This window comes from Hyla sarda, chromosome 1 (assembly GCF_029499605.1).
Source record: "Hyla sarda isolate aHylSar1 chromosome 1, aHylSar1.hap1, whole genome shotgun sequence".
NCBI classification, from domain to species: Eukaryota; Metazoa; Chordata; class Amphibia; order Anura; family Hylidae; genus Hyla; species Hyla sarda.
In genome coordinates, this window is record NC_079189.1 from 284,831,279 (window position 1) to 284,853,243 (window position 21,965).

The 21,965-nt window shown below is 43.4% G+C and overlaps 1 protein-coding gene across 3 annotated transcripts in view; it reads right to left on the minus strand.

Moving 5' to 3' along the window:
• LRRC25 (leucine rich repeat containing 25) overlaps positions 1 to 21,965 on the minus strand; it is a 197,528-nt gene that overhangs the window by 158,465 nt on the left and 17,098 nt on the right. For 2 of the 3 annotated variants that reach the window (XM_056574315.1, XM_056574271.1), the window contains exon 2: positions 16,398 to 16,500. The exons of the other annotated variant lie outside the window; for it this stretch is intronic. Coding sequence is in view for 1 of the 2 variants with exons in the window: in XM_056574271.1 (XP_056430246.1) it covers positions 16,398 to 16,406 (9 nt within the window). In the remaining variant the exon portion in view is untranslated. The remainder of the gene's footprint in view (positions 1 to 16,397; positions 16,501 to 21,965) is intronic. 3 annotated transcript variants of the gene reach the window in all.

A 21,965-nucleotide genomic window follows, 5' to 3' on the forward strand; every position in this document is an offset into this window, starting at 1 on the left:
TACTGGTACTTACCTGGCCCTAAGCTGGGTAGCAGTCTGCAATCTGACAAGAGCAGACAAGTTCAGCTTAGGATGGCCTTTGACAGGTTTCACCCTTTATACTGTGGATTTAAGCATCAAAAACTCTTTTTCGAAATCAGAACGGAAGGCGGCAACAGAGCAAAATGTCAACTGCACCCGGGATTCCCAGCCTGTCTCCCATGCCGGTACTTACCAGGCCCTAAGCTGGGTCTGTGATCTGATGAGAGCAGGCACGTTCAGTTTAGGACAGCCGTTGACAGCTTCACACCCTGTATATTGTGGATTTAAGCATCAATAAATCCTTTTCGGAACCGCCGCGGAAGGCGGCAACAGAGCAAAACGTCAACCGGGATTCCCAGCCAGTCTCCCATGCAGGTACTTACCGGGCCCTAAGCTGGGTAGCAGTCTGCGATCTGACGAGAGCAGGCACGTTCAGCTTAGAATGGCCGTTGACAGTTTCACACCCTGTATACTTTGGATTTAAGCATCAATAAATCCTTTTAGGAATCGGAGCGGAAGGCGGCAACAGAGCAAAATGTCAATGGCACCTTGGATTGCCAGCCAGTCTCCCATGCCGATACTTGCCGGGCAGCAGTCTGCGATGTGACGAGAGCAGGCACGTTCAGCTTAGGATGGCCGTTGACAGCTTCACACTTTGTAAACTGTGGATTTAAGCATCAATAAATTCTTTTTGGAATCGGAGCGGAAGGCGGCAACAGAGCAAAACGTTAACGGCACCCGGGATTCCCAGCCAGTCTCCCATGCTGGTACTTACCGGGCCCTAAGCTAGGTAGCAGTTTGCGATCTGACGAGAGCAGGCGCGTTCAGCTTAGGATGGCTGTTGACAGCTTCACACCCTTTATACTGTGGATTTAAGCATCAATAAATCATTTTCGGAATCACAGCGGAAGGCGGCAACAGAGCAAAACGTCAACCGGGATTCACAGCCAGTCTCCCATGCAGGTACTTACCGGGCCCTAAGCTGGGTAGCAGTCTGCGATCTGACGAGAGCAGGCACGTTCAGCTTAGAATGGCCGTTGACAGTTTCACACCCTGTATACTTTGGATTTAAGCATCAATAAATCCTTTTAGGAATCGGAGCGGAAGGCGGCAACAGAGCAAAATGTCAATGGCACCTTGGATTGCCAGCCAGTCTCCCATGCTGATACTTGCCGGGCAGCAGTCTGCGATCTGACGAGAGCAGGCACGTTCAGCTTAGGATGGCCGTTGACAGCTTCACACTTTGTAAACTGTGGATTTAAGCATCAATAAATCCTTTTTGGAATCGGAGCGGAAGGCGGCAACAGAGCAAAATGTTAACGGCACCCGGGATTACCAGCCAGTCTCCCATGCTGGTACTTACCGGGCCCTAAGCTAGGTAGCAGTTTGCGATCTGACGAGAGCAGGCGCGTTCAGCTTAGGATGGCTGTTGACAGCTTCACACCCTTTATACTGTGGATTTAAGCATCAATAAATCATTTTCGGAATCGCAGCGGAAGGCGGCAACAGAGCAAAACGTCAACCGGGATTCCCAGCCAGTCTCCCATGCAGGTACTTACCGGGCCCTAAGCTGGGTAGCAGTCTGCGATCTGACGAGAGCAGGCACGTTCAGCTTAGAATGGCCGTTGACAGTTTCACACCCTGTATACTTTGGATTTAAGCATCAATAAATCCTTTTAGGAATCGGAGCGGAAGGCAGCAACAGAGAAAAATGTCAACTGCACCCGGAATTCCCAGCCAGTCTCCCATGCCAGTACTTACTGGGCAGTAAGTTGGGTAGCAGTCTGCGATTTGACAAGAGCAGGCGCGTTCAGCTTAGGATGGCCGATGACAGTTGCACACGCTGTATACTGTGGATTTAAGCAACAATTAATCCTTTTCGGAATCGGAACGGATGGCGGCAACAGAGCAAAATGGCAACTGCACCCGGGATTCCCAGCCAGTCTCCCATGCCAGTACATACCGGGCCCTAAGCCGAGTAGCAGTTTGTGATCTGACGAAAGCAGGCGCGTTCAGCTTAGGATGGCCGTTGACAGCTTCACACCCTGCATACTGTGGATTTAAGCATCAATAAATCCTTTTCGGAATCTGAGCGGAAGGCGGCAACAGAGCAAAACGTCAACGGCACCCGGAATTCCCAGCCAGTCTCCCATGCCAGTATTTGCCGGGCCCTAAGCTGGACAGCAGTCTTTGATCTGACGAGAGCAGGCGCGTTGAACTTAGGATGGCTGTTGACAGTTTCACACCCTTTATACTGTGGATTTAAGCATCAATAAATCCTTTTCGGAATCATAACCGGAACGGAAGGAGGCAACAGAGCAAAATGTCAACTGCACCCGGGATTCCCAGCCAGTCTCCCAAGCTGGTACTTACCAGGCCCTAAGCTGGGTAGCAGTCTGCAATCTGACAAGAGCAGGCACGTTCAGCTTAGGATGGCCGTTCACATCTACACACCCTTTATACTGTGGATTTAAGCATCAAAAAATCCTTTTAGGAATCGGAGCGGAAGGCGGCAACAGAGCAAAATGTCAACGGCACCTGGGATTCCCAGCCAGTCTCCCATGTCGGGCAGCAGTCTGCGATCTGACAAGAGCAGGCGCGTTCAGCTTAGGATGGCCGTTGACAGCTTCACACCCTGTATATTGTGGATTTAAGCATCAATTAATCCTTTTAGGAATCGGAGCGGAAGGCGGCAACAGAGCAAAAAGTCAACAGCACCTGGGATTCCCAGCCAGTCTCCAATGCTGGTACTTACCAGGCCCAAAGCTGGGTAGCAGTCTTCGATCTGACAAGAGCAGGCACGTTCAGCTTAGGATGGCCGTTAACAGCTTCACACCTTGTATACTGTGGATTTAAGCATCAATAAATCCTTTTCGGAATCCACTACTGCCACCACCACGCTGATTGCCAACCGTGCTACCACCTTGCTGCCTCATAGACAAAGAGCAAATCTCTTCTCCTGATGATGATGAAGCCCCGGCTTCTGCACCCGGCTCCCAATTGCGATCGGCTTCATCATCATCAAAAGATGTGTGCACTTCACTGATGTCCTCCTCGTGTTCCACAACAGTGTCTGCCTCAGGACCCTGAACAATTGAAACACTCTCCGCATCACTACTTGCCCGCCTTGCGGAGCAAGCGACGCATGTCTCCTCACATTCTTGGCTGCCCATTAGCTGCTGACTGTCCTCTATTGGATCGTCCTCATTAAATAGCGGAGCTGAACACAAAGCATGAGATACTTCTTTGGGAGAGGGAACAGCATAGGACAAAGGCAATGGGATTACGGGGACTGCTCCTGGGCCATGCCAACTAAGGCTTGTGTCTGAGGAACCCACCGACTCTTTACTGGGGTTGTCACATGTCGCTTGTGAAGATGGGGATGAGTGTGCAAACCAATTGACGAGGAGAGATGGGTCGACGACACGACCGCTGGGTGTTAACGGGAGCTCAGGCCTATTGCTGCGACTCCTGCTGCCACTCACCCCAAGTCTGCTGCCAACTCTGCCTGACGTGTGTAGGCCTCTGTCCCTTCTCTGTGCACGTCCTGGCACTTCCCTGCCTGACATACTTAGTGCGTTTATGAGGGTATAGAACAGCAGCAGGCGATTACTTACGGCTGTCCTTTCAAAGTATATAGGCCCTAGACAGAATAACAGTTACTAAATAGTACCCTCATTTGTTGTATGTATGCCCTTTGCAATGATGAGCGCACTGGTATGCGTCTTTCTATGCAGAAAAAACACTTTTTCTTTTTTTAAATACACCAGCAGGTGTATACTAATGTGTGGAATAGCACTGAATTTAGCACAGAGACAGAATAACAGGTAGTAAATAGTACACTACTTGGTTCTATGTATGCCCTTTGCAATGATGAGCGCACTGTTAAGCGTATTTATACGCAGAAAAAAACTCATTTTTTTGTTGTATACACCAGCCGGTGTATACTAATGTGTGGAATAGCACTGAATTTATCACCGTGACAGAAATACAGGCACTAAATAGTACACTACTTGGTTGTATGTATGCCCTTTGCAATGATGAGCGCACTGTTAAGCGTATTTGTAAGCAGGAAAACCTTTTTTTTTTCTTTCACACACCGGCAGGTGTATAACGTGTGGTATAACACTGACTTTAGCACAGAGACATAAAAAAAGGTAGTATATGGCATGCTATTTGCTTGTATGTAGGCCTTTTGCAATGATAAGGCCACTGTTAAGCGTATTTGTACGCAGGAAAAACTTTTTTTTTCTTTCATACATCGGCAGGTGTATAACGTGTGGTATAACACTGACTTTAGCACAGAGACATAAAAAAAGGTGGTATATGGTACGCTATTTGCTTGTATGTAGGCCCTTTGCAATGATGAGCGCACTGTTAAGCGTATTTGTACGCAGGAAAACCTTTTTTTTTCTTTAATACATCGGCAGGTGTATAACGTGTGGTATAACACTGAATTTAGCACAGAGACAGAAAAAAAGGTGGTATATGGTACTCTATTTGCTTGTATGTAGGCCCTTTGCAATGATAAGGCCACTGTTAAGCGTATTTGTACGCAGGAAAAACTTTTTATTTTCTTTCATACACCGGCAGGTGTATAACGTGTGGTATAACACTGACTTTAGCACAGAGACATAAAAAAAGGTAGTATATGGCATGCTATTTGCTTGTATGTAGGCCTTTTGCAATTATAAGGCAACTGTTAGGCGTATTTGTATGCAGGAAAAACTTTTTTTTTCTTTAATACATCGGCAGGTGTATAACGTGTGGTATAACACTGAATTTAGCACAGAGACAGAAAAAAAGGTGGTATATGGTACGCTATTTGCTTGTATGTAGGCCCTTTGCAATGATGAGCGCACTGTTAAGCGTATTTGTACGCAGGAAAAACTTTTTTCTTTCTTTCATACACCGGCAGGTGTATAACGTGTGGTATAACACTGACTTTAGCACAGAGACATAAAAAAAGGTGGTATATGGTACGCTATTTGCTTGTATGTAGGCCTTTTGCAATTATAAGGCAACTGTTATTGTATGCAGGAAAAACTTTTTTTTTTCTTTAATACATCGGCAGGTGTATAACGTGTGGTATAACACTGAATTTAGCACAGAGACAGAAAAAAAGGTAGTATATGGTACGCTATTTGCTTGTATGTAGGCCCTTTGCAATGATAAGGCCCCTGTTAAGCGTATTTGTACGCAGGAAAAACATTTTTTTTTCTTTCATACACCGGCAGGTGTATAACGTGTGGTATAACACTGAATTTAGCACAGATACAGAGTAACAGGTGAAAAATGGTAAAAAGGCACTAAAGTCCACACTAATATGACTTATTTCTTAACAGCAGCAGGACCCAACAGTGCAGAACCACAAAAAAAAAAAAAAATCCAGGGATTAAACCCTAAATTGCACTCTGTCACACAATTCTGAGCAGCAGAAGATTTGTGGAGCAAAAAAAATTAAGCTCAATTGGGCTGAAAAATGAGGAGATGAGAGGCTTCAGAAAGTTCAGGCAGCTTGGAGATCTGTATGAGGCAGCTGACAGCTATCTGCCCCTCTCTGCTGCAATGCTCAGTAACGTGAATAGGAGGTTTAGCAATCAATGATCCTTCTCAGTGTAACAGCAAAGCACTCTGCACTCCTGTCTTTCCCTAATGCTGATGTGACTAGCAGTTGCAGTGTTACGCTGTGGTATGAGCTATTCACACACATGCAGTCCCGTCCTCTCCATCTGAGTGCATAGATTAAATGAAGAGGGGCAAGATGGCTGCCGATTATATAGGGGCTGTGACATCACAGGGGTCAGTGAACACTGATAGGCTGCACATGTGATTCAGGGTCAGCCCGCCTACCTTCATTCCCGCCACTGTTTCCCGCCCTCCCATAATCCCCTGCCCCATGTACTCACATGTGGATCCGCCATCTTAGGTCTCCAATAGTCTGGAACGCTGTAAAATGGAGTTTAATTAAGCGATTCGCGCGATAGAATCGCGGCGATATTCGTATTCGTTGTGAATCGAATTTTTCATGAAATTCGTAACGAATTCGGGTTCGTCAACTTCGATTCGCTCATCTCTACTCTTCGCTATCAAGCTAGCTTTGGAGGAATGGCGACATTTATTGGAAGGTTCTTCTCATCCGGTCAGCATCTACTCCGATCATAAGAATCTTCTATACCTTCTGACTGCTCAGCGTTTGAACCCCCACCAGGCAAGATGGTCACTGTTCTTTTCTAGGTTCAACTTCTTCATTCACTTCCGTCCAGCAGACAAGAACATCAGGGCTGATGCTCTCTCCAGGTCCTCTGACGTCATTGGTTTGGACTCAACACCTAGGCATATTATTCCTCCTGAACGTTTGATTCATGCCGCTCCTGTCGGGATTCAGCAAGTTCCTCCGGGAAAATCATTTGCACCTGCCAGATTGAGACGCAAGGTCCTGAAATGGGGTCATTTTTCCTTGACAGCAGGACATCCTGGAATACACAAGACTCTACTTCTTATTTCCTGGCACTAATGGTGGCCCCATCTTGAACGTAATGTTTCTGATTTTGTAACAAGTGCCCGTGACAAAACTCCTCGACAAAGACCTGCAGGACTCTTACAGCCTTTACCTATTCCAGAGACTCCCTGGTCCCCTATATCCATGGATTTCATCACCGATTTGCCACCAACTCATAATAACACTGTCATCTGGGTCGTTGTAGATCGGTTTTCCAAGATGGCTCAATTAATTTCTCTACCAGGTCTTCCTTCTGCCCCGCAGCTGGTGAAGTACTTCTTGTTGAATGTCCTTCATTTACATGGTCTTCCTCAGCATATCTTTTCGGATCGAGGTGTGCAGTTTGTCTCTAAATTCTAGTGAGCCGTTTGTAACCGTCTGGACATCAATCTGGACTTCTCCTCAGCCTACCACCCTCAGTCCAACAGTCAGGTCGAGAGGGTTAATCAAATCCTAGAGACTTATCTTTGGCATTTTGTTTCAGCTTGCCAAGATGATTGAGTCGAACTTCTCCCCTGGGCTGAATTCTCACACAATCATAAGGATATCAAGTCCACAAGGTTGTCCCCTTTTTTTGTTGTCTACGGACTCCATCTCCGTTCTCCTCTTTCTCTCCCAGTCTCCTCTAGTGTGCCTGGTGTTGATGAGCTGGTCCGTGACTTCTCTACCATCTGGAAACAGACCCAACAGTCATTGTCCCAGGCTTCTTCACGCATGAAGGTGCAAGCGGATAAAGGTAGAAGACCTCCTCTGTCCTTTTCTCCTGGTGACATGGTGTGGCTTTCATCCAAGTACATCCACTTCAAGATCCCTTGTTACAAGTTTGGTCCCTTCCAGATTCTACAAAAGATCAATCCTGTCTCCTACAAACTCTGTCTACTTGCTATGTTATGTATTCCCAATTCCTTCCATGTCTCTCTACTCAAGCCTCTTGTCACCTGTCTTCTGGCTCATCTGACATCTACAAAGTAGACATGTGCAGAAGAAAAATTTTAGTTTTTATTTGTTCGTTTTTTTCATTTTTTTAAATAAAATTTTAGGTTCTGATTTTATAATATTTTCAGTTTTGATTTTCAGATACATTCAGTATTCGGGTGTCCAGGTTTAATTTTTTTCGGATACATTCGGTATTCGGGTGTCCGGTGGGTTAATTTTTTCGGATACATTCGGTATTCGGGTGTCTGGGGACTAATTTTTTCGGATACATTCGGTATTTGGGTGTCTGGGTTTGATTTTTTTTCGGATACATTCGTATTTGGGTGGGTTTGATTTTCCGTATAAATTCGGTATTCGGGTACATTTGGGTAAATCTTTTTTAAGCAGGGGACCATTATTGGGAGTGTGTGCAGGAAAAGAGGGCAGCCGCAGAGATCGGAACATTGGAAGACAGGTAAGATAATATAATTTTATGTGATTTATATTAATACATAATGTAATGTTGAATGAATGAATGAGTGAATGAATGAATGAGTGAATGAATGAATGAATGAATGAATGCTGTATGAATGATTGATGTGTTTGATCGATGTGTTTGATTGTCGGGTGATTTATGTATAACATGATGTTATACATAAATCACCCGACAATCAAACGCATCGATCAAACTGTTGCAAAACTACAACACCCACCCAGCATGCGGCTGTCTGGGCATGCTGGGAGTTGCAGTTTTGCAACAGCTGGAGGCATACTTTGGCAAACACACGCATTCGCGCAATGCTTTTTAATTCATTTTCAAATTCCGCTGGCTTTTGTCAGAAATGGGTTACCAGGTCAATGACATGCATAGTAATTGCCGTGGGAACATTTTTCATTCATAAAACCGCAGACTTAATTGGATAATTGCAGTGTAGAATATTTGGTGTCCTAAGCGTTCTACATGGCAATTATCCAATTAAGCCAGCAGTTTTATGAATGAAAAATGTTCCCATGGCAATTACTATGCATGTCATTGACCTCAATCACCCGACGATCAAACACATCAATCATTCATACAGCATTCATTCATTCATTCATTCAACATTACATTATGTATTAATAAATTATTAATACATACAGAAATGTTGAATGAATGAGTAAATGAATGAATGAATGAATGCTGTATCAATGATTGATGTGTATGATCAATGTGTTTGATTGTCGGGTGATTGAGGTCAATGACATGCATAGTAATTGCCGTGGGAACATTTTTCATTCATAAAACCGCAGACTTAATTGAATAATTGCAGTGTAGAATGTTTGGTGTCCTAAGCGTTCTACATGGCAATTATCCAATTAAGCCTGCAGTTTTATGAATGAAAAATGTTCCCACGTCAATTACTATGCATGTCATTGACCTGGTAACCCATTTCTGACAAAAGCCAGCGGAATTTGAAAATGAATTAAAAAGCATTGTGCGAATGTGTGTGTTAGCCAAAGTGTGCCTCCAGCTGTTGCAAAACTACAACTCCCAGCATGCCCAGACAGCCGCATGCTGGGTGGGTGCTGTAGTTTTGCAACAACTGGAGGCACCCTAGTAACAGTAAAACAATAACTAACAATCAGAAACAGTGTAGCGCAAGGAACAATAAAAAAAATTAGAAAAAATTATTACTTTTGTTTTTTTACCGCATGCATTCGGTAAATAATTAATGCATTTGTTTTCGGATAACGAATGCATTCGTTTTATCGTTGCTATTCGGAAATATTCCAAAAATGTTTTCGTGCATTCGGAACAGCCCGAATGCCTGAAAACGGCAACATTCGGTAAATTTGACATTCGTGCCGAACCGAATTGCACATGTCTACTACAAAGTTAAACAGATTCTTGCTGCAAAACTGTGAGAGGTAAAAAAAAATTTGTTCGACTGTGAGGGTTACGGTCCTGAGGAGAGATCTTGGGATCCTGCGGAGAATATCCTGGACCGTGACCTTCTCAGGAGTTTCCTCTCTCCTAAGAGGAGGGGGAGACCAAAGCGGGGGGGGGGGTAACTGTTACTGTTACGCTATGCGCTCCGGCCACACACGCTGGCCGTGAGCGCATGGTCCCCTTATCTTCTGCTGCTGACTGGGCTGGGACTCGCATCGCGGGACGCGCCCCAGTCAAGCACTCTCTGGGTGTTTCTCCTGCCTCTGCATCTCTGCTTCGGCACGCGTGTCCCCGTTCCCTAGGGCGCGCTCACGCAGGAGCTTTAAGATTTAAAGGGCCAGTACGCTCATTAGTGTAATCCACCTGTGGCTCATTTATAAATTCCTCCACCCTCCTCAGTTCCCTGCCAGATCTTTGTTGCCTTGGGCCTTTGAGAAAACGTTCCTCTGTATTGACTTTCCGTGTATCAGATCTCTTGCTCTTGTGACTTGACCTTGCTCCTCTGCCGCCTGCTTACTGACCTCCTGCTATGTCCTGACTATGCTACTGTGCTGCCTGCCCTGACCTTCTGCTATCCAGATTATGAGTTGCCTTATTCCTCCTGTGCCTCACATCTCCTCAGCCGCCTGTGTGGTCGAGCCGTGCCAGGGGTAGCAACCTGGGTGCCGCCTGCAGCAGCAAGTCCATCCCGCTTTGCAGCGGGCTCTGGTGAAAACCAGCAGCACCTTAGACTCCGCTCCCTGGTACAGTCCGAGTCATCTACCACACAGGTCCAGCAGATCCACATCCACCAGGGTTCCTGTCTTCAGAAACGTGAGTGTTACAAGGCTGCTTTCCAATTACTACTACACTGAACCGAACTTTCTCTTCCTCTAAGTAGAGAAAGCTTCTCCCTCCCTTCTTGAAGTTCCCTAGTTGTGTGTGTGTGTGTTCATATGTATAGGTTAACCCTTACATAGTTCTCATCCTTGCCTGGTACATGACAGTTACACTGGCTTAACAGTATAAAACATTATAAAAACAGTTTGAGCACCTGTTTGTGTAGAGACATACGCGACGAAGTCCTGAGGAACAGAAGCAATGAGGAATTGTGGCAAACAAGTACTGCTCTGTTTAAAGTGTACCAGTGATCAACAAAAACTTTTTATATAATGTAGATGATACCATTATATGTATATTTGTAATATACATTGGTTAAAAATTGTGTATATTTTTGGGTGAAAATATGCTGTCCCTGCAGCTATGATCTGTGTATCTCTATGAGGAGTCCAAAAACAGGAAGTGAGGGTAGGACAAGCAGGGTTCTGTCAGACTCCTGGCTTGTCAATCATCCTGAAGTATGAGCCAGTAGCATATAATAGAGCCTCAGTGCACACTGTCCTGCTCTTTCTTAGTGCATAGAGAGCTGCTTGTCCTCCCTCACTTCCTGTATTTGGACTCCTCATAAGGACACACATACAAGAGTTGCAGGGACAAAAATATCCCTTATTTTTTAACTAAAGTATATTACACACATATATATTTGTCTTTGTCTATATATCTATATATATATATAGATATATAGATATGCAAGCTAAGTACCTCATAATTTCATAATTTATTGCACTACAGCTGTATAGCTTTTCATGTTCTATCTATATACTCATGTTTTATCTATATCTTTGTGCTAGCAGTGTGCTGCTGTATTCTCTTGTTGCTGTTTATTTAGCCCAGCAGCCTGCACCTGTAAGCCAGGTCTATATAATAGTTTGGAAACAATAGTGCTGGCCAACATATTCTTTGGTTGGATTACACATACGGGGGAGTGGCTACCTCCATGTTGGCTCTTGCACCCCACCCACCTCTATTAGGTGTATATAAGGTGCCTTGGATGTTTCAGATCTGGCAATGCCTGCTGAACTGTTCACACAGAGGCATATTCATAGTGTAGGGTCCATCCCAAAATGAGGTCACCTTACCGTGGTGGGACGGTCCAAGCTATTTGGCCGCCAAATTTGCAAGCTTATTACCTTAGAATTTCATAATTTCATATTTTCATTTATTGCACTACAGCTGTATAGCTTTTCATGTTCTATCTATATACTCATGTTTTATCTATATCTTTGTGCTAGCAGTGTGCTGCTGTATTCTCTTGTTGCTGTATATTTAGCCAAGCAGCCTGCACCTGTAAGCCAGGTCTATATAATAGTTTGCAATCAATAGTGCTGGCCAACTTATTCTTTGGTTTTATATATATATATATATATATATATATATATATATAGATAGATAGATAGATAGATAGATAGATAAACATATATATAATGGTATTATCTACATTACATTAAAAAAATTTTGTTGACAACAGGTACACATTTAGCCCAGCCTGATCACTATCGAAAGAGAAATCACCAACTCTGTTAACTGCTGTTGCATAGATTAATACAAAAATGATGTAAAGTTAAATAAAATAAGTAATCCTGACATTTAATTGTCTATTTTCAATTTAACTATCAATACCTAAAAAATACTGGAAAATCATAGAAACATACAGGGAATAGAAATAAGAAACAAAGATACTTTACTGCCCTCTAATGTATACTCCTGAAATCTACAACTAAACATTTGTCTATGCAGAGGAGCCATATACAAATGACACATTGGGGGAGATGTATCAATGTTGTTATTGGTAGACGTTTTTTGCAGATCATTTTGGTTGGTCTAAATTTGGAGCAATTTCTCCAAATTTATCAAACTTGTGCAAGCCCCATGATAAATTTCGTGCAATGGTCTAAATCTCCACACAGTTCTATTTGTAGACCTGTTCTACACCTCACAGGAAAAGTGGTGTATCCTGGACGCTGGGCTTTTGTTCTATTGTTTTTCAGGATTCCACTGAGGTTTTTTTTTTGTCCACTAGCAAAAACGCCTGAAAAACGGTCCCAGCTTTTCCTGCATTTTGGTAATTTTTCTTGGGGGAGATTTATCAAAAACTGTACAGAGGAAGAGTAGTGCAGTTGCCCATGGCAACCAATCAGATTGCTTCTTTACAAAAATGAAAGGAGCAATCTGATAGGTTGCTATGGGCAACTGCACCGCTCTTCCTCTACATAGGTTTTGATTAATCTCCCCCCTTGTGTTTTTTCTTGCATTTTTGCTGGTGTGCGGAAACAAACATTTTTGTACCCTGTGTGCATTTTTTTCACTGCAGGTACTACTCCATGGGTCGTATGCAGAGCGCCAGCCCTACGGAGTGTAAGGAGGTGAGGAGTGATGTATAGCATATACATATACAGGGTGCAGAGCATCACTACTTACCTCCGCCCGCTGTATAGTATACAGGGGGCATAGTGTATCCATGTATACTATACAGGAGCCCAGCAAGGAAAGAGTTAACCCACACTGCAGCTCTGAGTTAAATCTTTGTGCGCTCTCCTGTATATACAGCCATCTATAGATGACTGTATATACAGGATACAGTAGGCAGACAAGAACAATTTGAGGCTCCCTGTTACACACTGCAGTATGGGCGCACTCACCAGGTGAGATCGCAAATGATGTCCTAACCTTTTTTTTTTCTCATTTCAGATACGTGAATGGGGAGGACTACGTCAGATTCAGTGTATTGCAATGATGACCAGCTTTTTTTTAATGTCAATAAAAGGTTTAATGAGGGCTGTTTGGGGAGTGTTTTTTTTTTTTTTTAAATACATTTTTTTTTCAATGCCGGGCTTAGCGTTAGCCACAAAAACAGCTAGCGCTAACCCCCAATTATTACCCCGTTACCCACCGCCACAGGGTTGCCGGGAAGAGCCAGTACCAACAGGCCTGGAGTGTCAAAAATAGCGCTCCTGGCTGGGGTTATTTAGGTTGGGGAGAGCCAGTAACAATGGTCCTCGCCCACCCTGGTAATATCAGGCTGTTGCTGATTGGTTGGTATCTGACTGACACTGAAAATATGGGGAACCACAAATTTTTTTTTATTACAAAAAAAAACAACACATAGGCTTCCCCATATTTTCAGTGTCAATCAGACACCAACCAATCAGCAACCGCCTGACATTACCAGGATGGGCGAGGACAATTGTTACTGGCCCTCCCCAGCCTAAATAACCCCAGCCTGTTACCGCCTAGGCCAAGGAGCGCTATTTTTGATGCTCCGGGCCTGTTGGTAACGGCTCTTCCCGGCACCCCTGTGGCAGTGAGTACCAGGGTAATAATTGGGGGTTAGCTCTAGCTGTTATCGGGGCTAACGCTAAGCCCAGCTTAGTAATAGATTCCGTCTACAAGACGGCTTCCACTACTAAGCCTGAAATTTCAATTATAAAAAACACAACACATGAAATAAAAAATGGATTTAAAAAAACACTCCCCCACAGCCCTCGTTAACCCTTTTATTGACATTAAAAAAATGCTAGTCATCGTCACACTCCACCGAATCTCAGGTAGTCCTCTGCATTCACTTATCTGAAATGACAAGAAAATAAAAACACGAAAAATGGGTCAGTACATTTTTGGCGCTCTCCCCTGGGTAGAGTGCACATAATGCAGTGTGTTCCTAAAGAGGGAGCCTCCAATTGTTGCTAAACTACAACTCCCATCATGGGGGCTGTAGGTAAACAACAGCTGGAGTATCCCTGTTTGGGAACACACTGCCAAAAAGGCTCTGTTCCCATTATGCAAAACGCATAATGAGAACAGAGCCATACTTACCACCCTGGCTTCAGGCCTGGACTGTGAAGCTCCGCCCCCAAATGATGTCATCACTAGGGGGCAGGGGCGGAGAAGTTGCAAGGGGTCTCAAGAGTGAGACCCCTGAGATCCGTCAGTCTGCCCTTGGACTACTACTCCCATCATGGGAAATTTTGTGTCCCATGATGGGAGTAGTTGTAGTACCGCAGTGCTGAGGGATGAGTCTCTCACACATCCCCCAGCTGCGAAACTGTATTGTGACTGTTATGACTACTACTCCCATCATGGACAGACTCTGTCCATGATGGGAGTTGTAGTCCTCGGGCTGAAGGACAGATCGCAGCAGGTCATTCTCCAGAGACCCGCTGCGATCTGCATTTATTAACTTAAAAAGCCGGCGGCAACACTGCACTCCCCGCCGCCTCCTGTATACAGATGTCACGATTCATAATCCCCGCCGCCGGTAGAGGGGAGCTCTGATTGGTGGAAAGCTATTCACCACTATACACCAATCAGAGCTCCTGTCTTCTGGTGGGGATTATGAATTGTGACAGGTCTATACAGGGGAGCGAGTGGAGCCGCTTCTACAGTATATAATTGTTATGTGTATTGTACCCCCCCCCCAGACTAATAGTGACCCCTTCTATAGTGAGCGCTGGGACCGCTGTGTGATTGACAGGTCCCCAGCGCAAGTGTCCGGCCCCACTGACCTTTATATGTTATAAATCTTTATGATACACACTGCCCGTCCTCCTCTTCATTCTTCTGATACCGGAGACGCGCGGCTTCTGTATCATAGTCTATAGACAGAGCGCCCCCTCCCTGCCTCCACACTGCACAGGGCTGGGGCCAGACAACTTCAGGGGGCGCTCTAACTATAGTGAAAGCAGAAGCCGCGCGACTCCGGTATCAGAAGAATGAAGAGGAGGACGGGCAGTGTGTATCATAAAGATTTATAACATATAAAGGTCAGTGGGGCCGGACACTTGCGCTGGGGACCTGTCAATTACACAGCGGTCCCAGCGCTCACTATAGAAGGGGTCACTATTAGTCTGGGGGGGGGGGTACAGTACACATAACAATTATATACTGTAGAAGCGGCTCCACTCGCTCCCCTGTATAGACCTGTCACAATTCATAATCCCCGCCAGAAGACAGGAGCTCTGATTGGCTAATAGTGGTGAATAGCTTTCCACCAATCAGAGCTCCCCTCTCCCGGAGGCGGGGATTATGAATCTTGACATCTGCATACAGGAGTCGGCGGCAGCGCAGTGGAGCCGCATGCACCGCCGGCTTTTTAAGTTAATAAATGCAGATCGCAGCGGGTCTCTGGAGAATGACCTGCTGCGATCTGTCCTTCAGCCCCAGGACTACAACTCCCATCATGGACAGAGTCTGCCCATGATGGGAGTAGTAGTCCTAACAGTCACAATAGAGTCCCGCAGACAGGGGATGTGCGTCTCTCAGCGCTCCGGTACTACAACTACTCCCATTATGGGACAGATTCTGTCCCATGATGGGAGTAGTTGTAGTACTGCAGTGCTGAGAGACAGCTCCTGCATCCCCCACCTGCATCTTCCACCGTCTGCCATTTTCTACGAGTCCTTGCTAGCACTCTTAGGTTTAGACTACTTTTCTTGCAAAAAAGCGCAATTGCGCAAAAAAAAGCATCTACTTTTTTTTTGCGCAATTGATAAATACCAGTCCACTGGATTAGGTGGTGTACGGTAGACCAAACTGGTGACAACTTTAGAAAAATGTCCACCAAAAAAAACGCAGCTCTATGCAAAAAAAGCGCAATTGCGCAAAATTTGTAGACGTGAAAAATGGTCTAAATGCAATGATACATGTCCCCCATTGAGCATATCCTTTGAATCACTCATAGTCCGATCTACAGGGCTGCTGTCAGAAATGTAGAGGATTCTTACACAGCTCAAGGCGTGCCCCCAGGTCCGTCTTCAACCCAATTTTATTTTCTAATTAGATAATAGCAGAGTGCAGTGCTTGAAACACAGTGCTACAAAGTATTTTACTGCGTCGAACTGTGCTATAATCTAACATACCCTGTTCTAGTTACTGTGACACCGCCCAAAAAAATAGGCCTAAAAAATGTGCTAATATTCCCACATACTGGGGGATGTTTATGAAAACCTGTGCAGAGGAAAAATGGAGCAATTGCCCATAACAACCAATCAGATTGCTTCTTTTATTTTTAAGGACACCTGAATGAATCTGGTTACTATGGGAAACTGCTTTACTTTTCCTCTGTACAGGTTTTCATGAATCTCCCCCACTGGCAACACAGAGGTAGATACCAAACTCTGCAGACAGTTATTACAATTACATTTAAGGACTCACAGGCGACATCTTCTCTGATCGTTCAGGTTTCCTTTTACTTTACTATCCGGCCCAGGGCATCATGATGAAGACTTCTCCCGGCCAAGACTCATCTCCACAAAACCTGCCAGAGTAGCCAGACAAACTTTTTAGGCACCTTTCTCCAGCATAATGGCCAGCTCCATAAAGATGTGTATATAGTTGTAGACCCCATCTATGCCCCATATATAGTTTTTGTCCCCCTCTATGCCCAATATATAGTTGTAGACCTCTTCTATGCCCCCATATATAGTTTTAGGCCCCCTGTGCCCCCATATATATAGTTTAGGCCCCCTCTCTGCCTTCATATAAAGTTGTATGCCCATTATGTGCCCCCCATATAGTGTTGGCCTCCTGTGCCACATAAATATATACTTGTAGAGACCCATGTCCCTACATCTAGTTGTATACCCCACTGTGCCCCATATGTAGTTGTGCCTCCATGTTAGTGTTGCTCGCAAATATTCGCAATTTGAATTGTAGCACTATATATTCGCAATTACGAATATTCGCTTCTTTTTTTTTTTTTGTTCACAGTACACATCACAGTGATCACCGATTGTCCCTCTCTGCTCTTCGCATATGCGGATATTCGTGAATATTGAGCCCTCCCTTCTTTAAAAGTATAGGGAACTAATGGGCTAGTTCCTGCTGGGAGTTGTAGTTTTGCAACATCTGGAGGTCCGCAAGTTGGAGACCACTGCACTAGTGCATTAACTCTGCGATTTTTTGCTTGTTGAAACCAATAGGCCCATTGTGGTCTATGGGGATCTCACAGTATGTAAAACTGTAAGATAAGCAGGAGGCTCTTGGCAGTACAGTGTATCGGAGATCGTGTGGTGGTTCAAGTACCGGGGTGGGACAGAGTGTTACAGTGTTACAGTGTTGTGGTTTAACTATTTTACTCGTGATTGACAAATGTAGGTCAATTGGTAATTAAGAAAGCCTTTGAACCGTGGGAACTAGGTCAATTGGCAATTTACTGAGTGTTTGAACCGTGGGAACTAGGATAATGGGGTACCAAATATGGGTATTGGGGTTGATTGAAACTGGATGTAATGTTTAAGGCTGGGTATTCATCAAAAGCTGTCCAGTGGAAAAGTTTCTGAGATGCCCAATCAGATCGCTTCTTTCATTTTTCACACGGCCTCTGCTAAATGAAAGAAGCAATCTGATTGGTTGCTATGGGCAACTCAGCAGATTTTCTTGGAAAAGCTGCTGAGCTGCCCATAGCAACCAATCAGATCGCTTCCTTCATTTTTCAGAGGCCTTTTCAAAAATGAAAGAAGCAATCTGATTAGTTGCTATGGGCAACTCAGAAACTTTTCCACTGAACAGGTTTTGATAAATCTCCCCCATAGGTGGAGACTTATCAAAACCTGTGCAAAGGAAAAGTTGTCCAGTTACCCATAGCAACCAATCAGATCACTTCTTTGATTTTGCAGACGCCTTGTGAAAAATGAAAGAAGCGATCTGATTGGTTGCTATGGGCAACTCAGCAGCTTTTTCAAGAAAATCTGCTGAGTTGCCCATAGCAACCAATCAGATTGCTTCTTTCATTTAGCAGAGGCCATGTGAAAAATGAAAGAAGCGATCTGATTAGTTGCTTTGGGCAACTCAGCAGATTTTTCCTGGAAAAATTCCAAAGTTCAAAATAGCGTATTTTTGGTCACTTTTTCTATCATGAGAAAATGAATAAAAAGGTGATTAAAAAGTCCGATCAATACAAATATGGTACCAATAAAAACTTCAGAACACGGCGCAAAAAATGAGCCCTCATACCGGACTGTACGCTGAAAAATAAAAAAAGTTATAGGGGTCAGAAGATGAGAATTTTTGATGTATAAATTTTCCTGTATGTAGTTATTTTTTTCAGAAGAACAACAAAATCAAAACTATGTAAGTAGGGTATCATTTTAACCATATGGACCTACAGAATAAAGATCAGGTGTCATTTTTACCGAAACAGGCACTGCATAGAAATGGAAGCCCCCAAAAGTCACAAAATGAAATTTTTTCTTCAATTTTTTTTCCGTTTCGCCGTGGATTTTTGGGTAAAATTACTAATGTCACTGCAAAGTAGAATTGGTGGCACAAAAAATAAGCCATCATATGGAATTTTATGTGCAAAATTGAAAGCGTTATGATTTTTAGAAGGTAATGAGGAAAAAAATGCAAAAACTGAAAAACGCTGAGTCCTTAAGGGGTTATGTCCCCATATATAAAACTAGAAGACCCCCACAGTCATGTTACGGGAATGGCGATTGGCAGGTAAAAGACACCACTCCTGTCAGATCGCAGCATTTAAGTTAAAGGGGTATTCCAGGCAAAACCTTTTTTTATATATATCAACTGGCTCCGGAAAGTTAAACAGATTTGTAAATTACTTCTATTAAAAAATCTTAATCCTTCCAATAGTTATTAGCTTCTGAAGTTTTCTGTCTAACTGCTCAATGATGATGTCACGTCCCTGGAGCTGTGCATGATGGGAGAATATCCCCATAGGAACTGCACAGCTCCCGGGACGTGAGTCATCAGAGAGCAGTTAGACAGAAAACAACAACTCAACTTCAGAAGCTAATAACTTTGGAAGGATTAAGATTTTTTAATAGAAGTAATTTACAAATCTGTTTAACTTTCCGAAGCCAGTTGATATATAAAAAAAATTTTGGGCCTGGAATACCCCTTTAATGACAAAGGTTAATGACAAACATCATGTGATTGGTAATGACAGTCATTCACTGTGGATGACGGCTACTGATTGGCTGAGGGTTGTATAAAAAACTTGTTCCTGGACTTGTGTCCATACACCATAACTCCTGGAGAAGCTAGTGACAATAAAAACATGTTGGGGCAGATGCTATAATGGTTTGTATGGTGTCTTTACTATGCATTACATTTTATATTTTCAGTTTGTTGTGGTGCCTTACAATGAGTCAATTGTGAGGCAGTTGTGCTAAATGCTATGTTGTCACATATTATGCATTAACCCTTTAGTACATATTTTGGCACTTTTCCATGCAATATTCTAGAGCTGAGCGAATTTTTGAAAAATTTGATTAGTCCGTTTCGCCAAAAAATAAAAACTAATCAAATTGAAATCGAATTTTCATTATTAATATATTTTAATAATGTGTTTAATAAAGTGTCATTCAGCCACTATATGGTCTCCTCATGCTTCAGCCACATCAAAGCTTTGTCATTCAGCCACTTTATCTTCTCCTCATGCTGCCAACACCTCCATTCTGTGTCATTTAGCCACTATATGGTCTTCTCATGCTGCCAACACCTCCAGGCTGTGTCATTCAGCCACTATTTGGTCTCCTCATGCTGCCAACACCTCCACGCTGTGTCATTCAGCCACTATATGGTCTCCTCATACTAATGCAACCTCCGGGCTCTGTCATTGTGCTGCCATGTGACTCCTTGTTTGATTTGGTCCTTTGTACCCATACGCCGGGGCCTGGGACATTAAAACTTGGGAGCTAAAATTTCAATTTCAAAATCCTCAATTTCAATTTAACCCAGCCAATTTTCAGTGTAGGACCCGGCCATTTTTTGCACATCTGACCACTGTCACTTTAAGCATTAATAACTCTGGGATGCTTTTATCTTTCATTCTGATTCCGAGATAGTTTTTTTGTGACATATGCTACTTTATGTTAGTGGTGAAATGTTGTCAATACTTGCATTTAATTGAAAAATGAAAAAAATTTATGAAAAATTTAAAACATTTGAATGCTTTTGACTTTGAAGCTCTCTGCTCTTAAGGAAAATAAATATTGCAATAAATGATATATTGATTCACATATACAATATGTCTACTTTATGTTGGCATCATAAAGTTGACATGTTTTTACTTTTGGAAGACAGCAGAGGGCTTCAAAGTATAGCAGCAATTTTCCAATTTTTCACAAAATTTTCAAAATCGACATTTTTCAGCGACCAGTTGAGTTTTGAAGGGGATTTGAAGGGCATTCTTATTAGAAATACCCCATGAATGACCCCATTATAAAAAACTGCACCCCTCAAAGTATTCAAAATGAAATTCAAAAGGTTTGCTAACCCTTTAAGTGTTTCACAGGAACAGCAGCAAATTGAAGGAGAAAATTCAAAATCTTCATTTTTTAAACTGGCATGTTCTTGTAGACCCAATTTTTGAATTTTTACAAGGGGTAAAAGAAGAGAAATCTTCCTAAATTGTGTAACCCAATTTCACTCGTGTAAGGAAATATCTCGTATGTGTATGTCAAGTGCTCTGTGGGTGCACTAGAGGGCTCAGAAGGGAAGGAGCGACAGTGGGATTTTGAAGAGTGAGTTTTGGCACCAAAGGGGCATGTCACATTTATGAAGCCCCTATCGTGCCAGAACAGCAAAAAAAAAAAAATTACTATTTTGGAAACTACACCCCTCAAGGAAGGTAACAAGGGGTACAGTGAGCCTAAACACCCCACAGGTGTTTGACGACTTTTCGTTAAAGTTGGATGTGTGAATTATTTTTTTTTTCACAAAAATGCTAGTTTTCCCCCAATTTTTTTTACAAGGGGTAATAGGAGAAAATGCCCCCCAAAATTTGTAACCCCATCTCTTCTGAGTATGGAAATACCCCATGTGTGGACATCAAGTGCTCTGCTAGCGCACTACTACACTCAGAACAGGAGTCACATTTGGCTTTTGGAAAGCAAATTTTGCTGAAATGGTTTTTGGGGTGAATGTCAAATTTAGGACGCCCCTGTGGTGCCAGAACAGCAAAAAGAACCACATGGCATACTATTTTGGAAACTAACCTCTCAAGGAATATAACATGGGGTACAGTGATCCTTAACACCTCACAGGTGTTTGACGACTTTTTGTTAAAGTTGGATGCGTTAATTTAAAAAAAATGTTCACTAAAATGCTGTTTTTTCCCCAAAATTTAAATTTTTACAAGGGGTAATAGGAGAAAATGACCCCCAAAATTTGTAACCCCATTTCTTCTGAGTATGGAAATACCCCATGTGTGGACGTCAAGTTCTCTGCTGGCACACTACAATGCTCAGAAGTGGAGGAGCACCATTGAGCTTTTGGAAAGAGAATTTGTTTGGAATGGAAGTCAGGGGCCATGTGCGCCAGTGGTGCCAGAACAGTGCCCCCCCCCTACATTTTGGAAACTGCACCCCTGACAGAATGAAATAAGAGGTGCAGTGAGTATTTACATCCCACTGGTGTTTGACACATCTTTGAAATTAATTTTTCATTTTCATGGACCACTGTTCCAAAAATCTGTCAGACACCTGTGGGGGGGGGGGGGATTCTCACTTCTCCCCCTTATTACATTACATGAGGGGTGTAGTTTCCAAAATGGGGTCACATGTGGGGGGGGGGGGTCCATTGTTCTGGCACTATGGGGGCTTTGTAAACACACATGGCCTTCAACTCCGGACACATTTTCTCTTCAAAATCCCAATGGTGCTCCTTCTCTTCTGAGCATTGTAGTGCGCATGCAGAGCACTTTACATCCACATATGGGGTATGTTCTTACTCATAGGAAATGGGGTTACAAATTTTGGG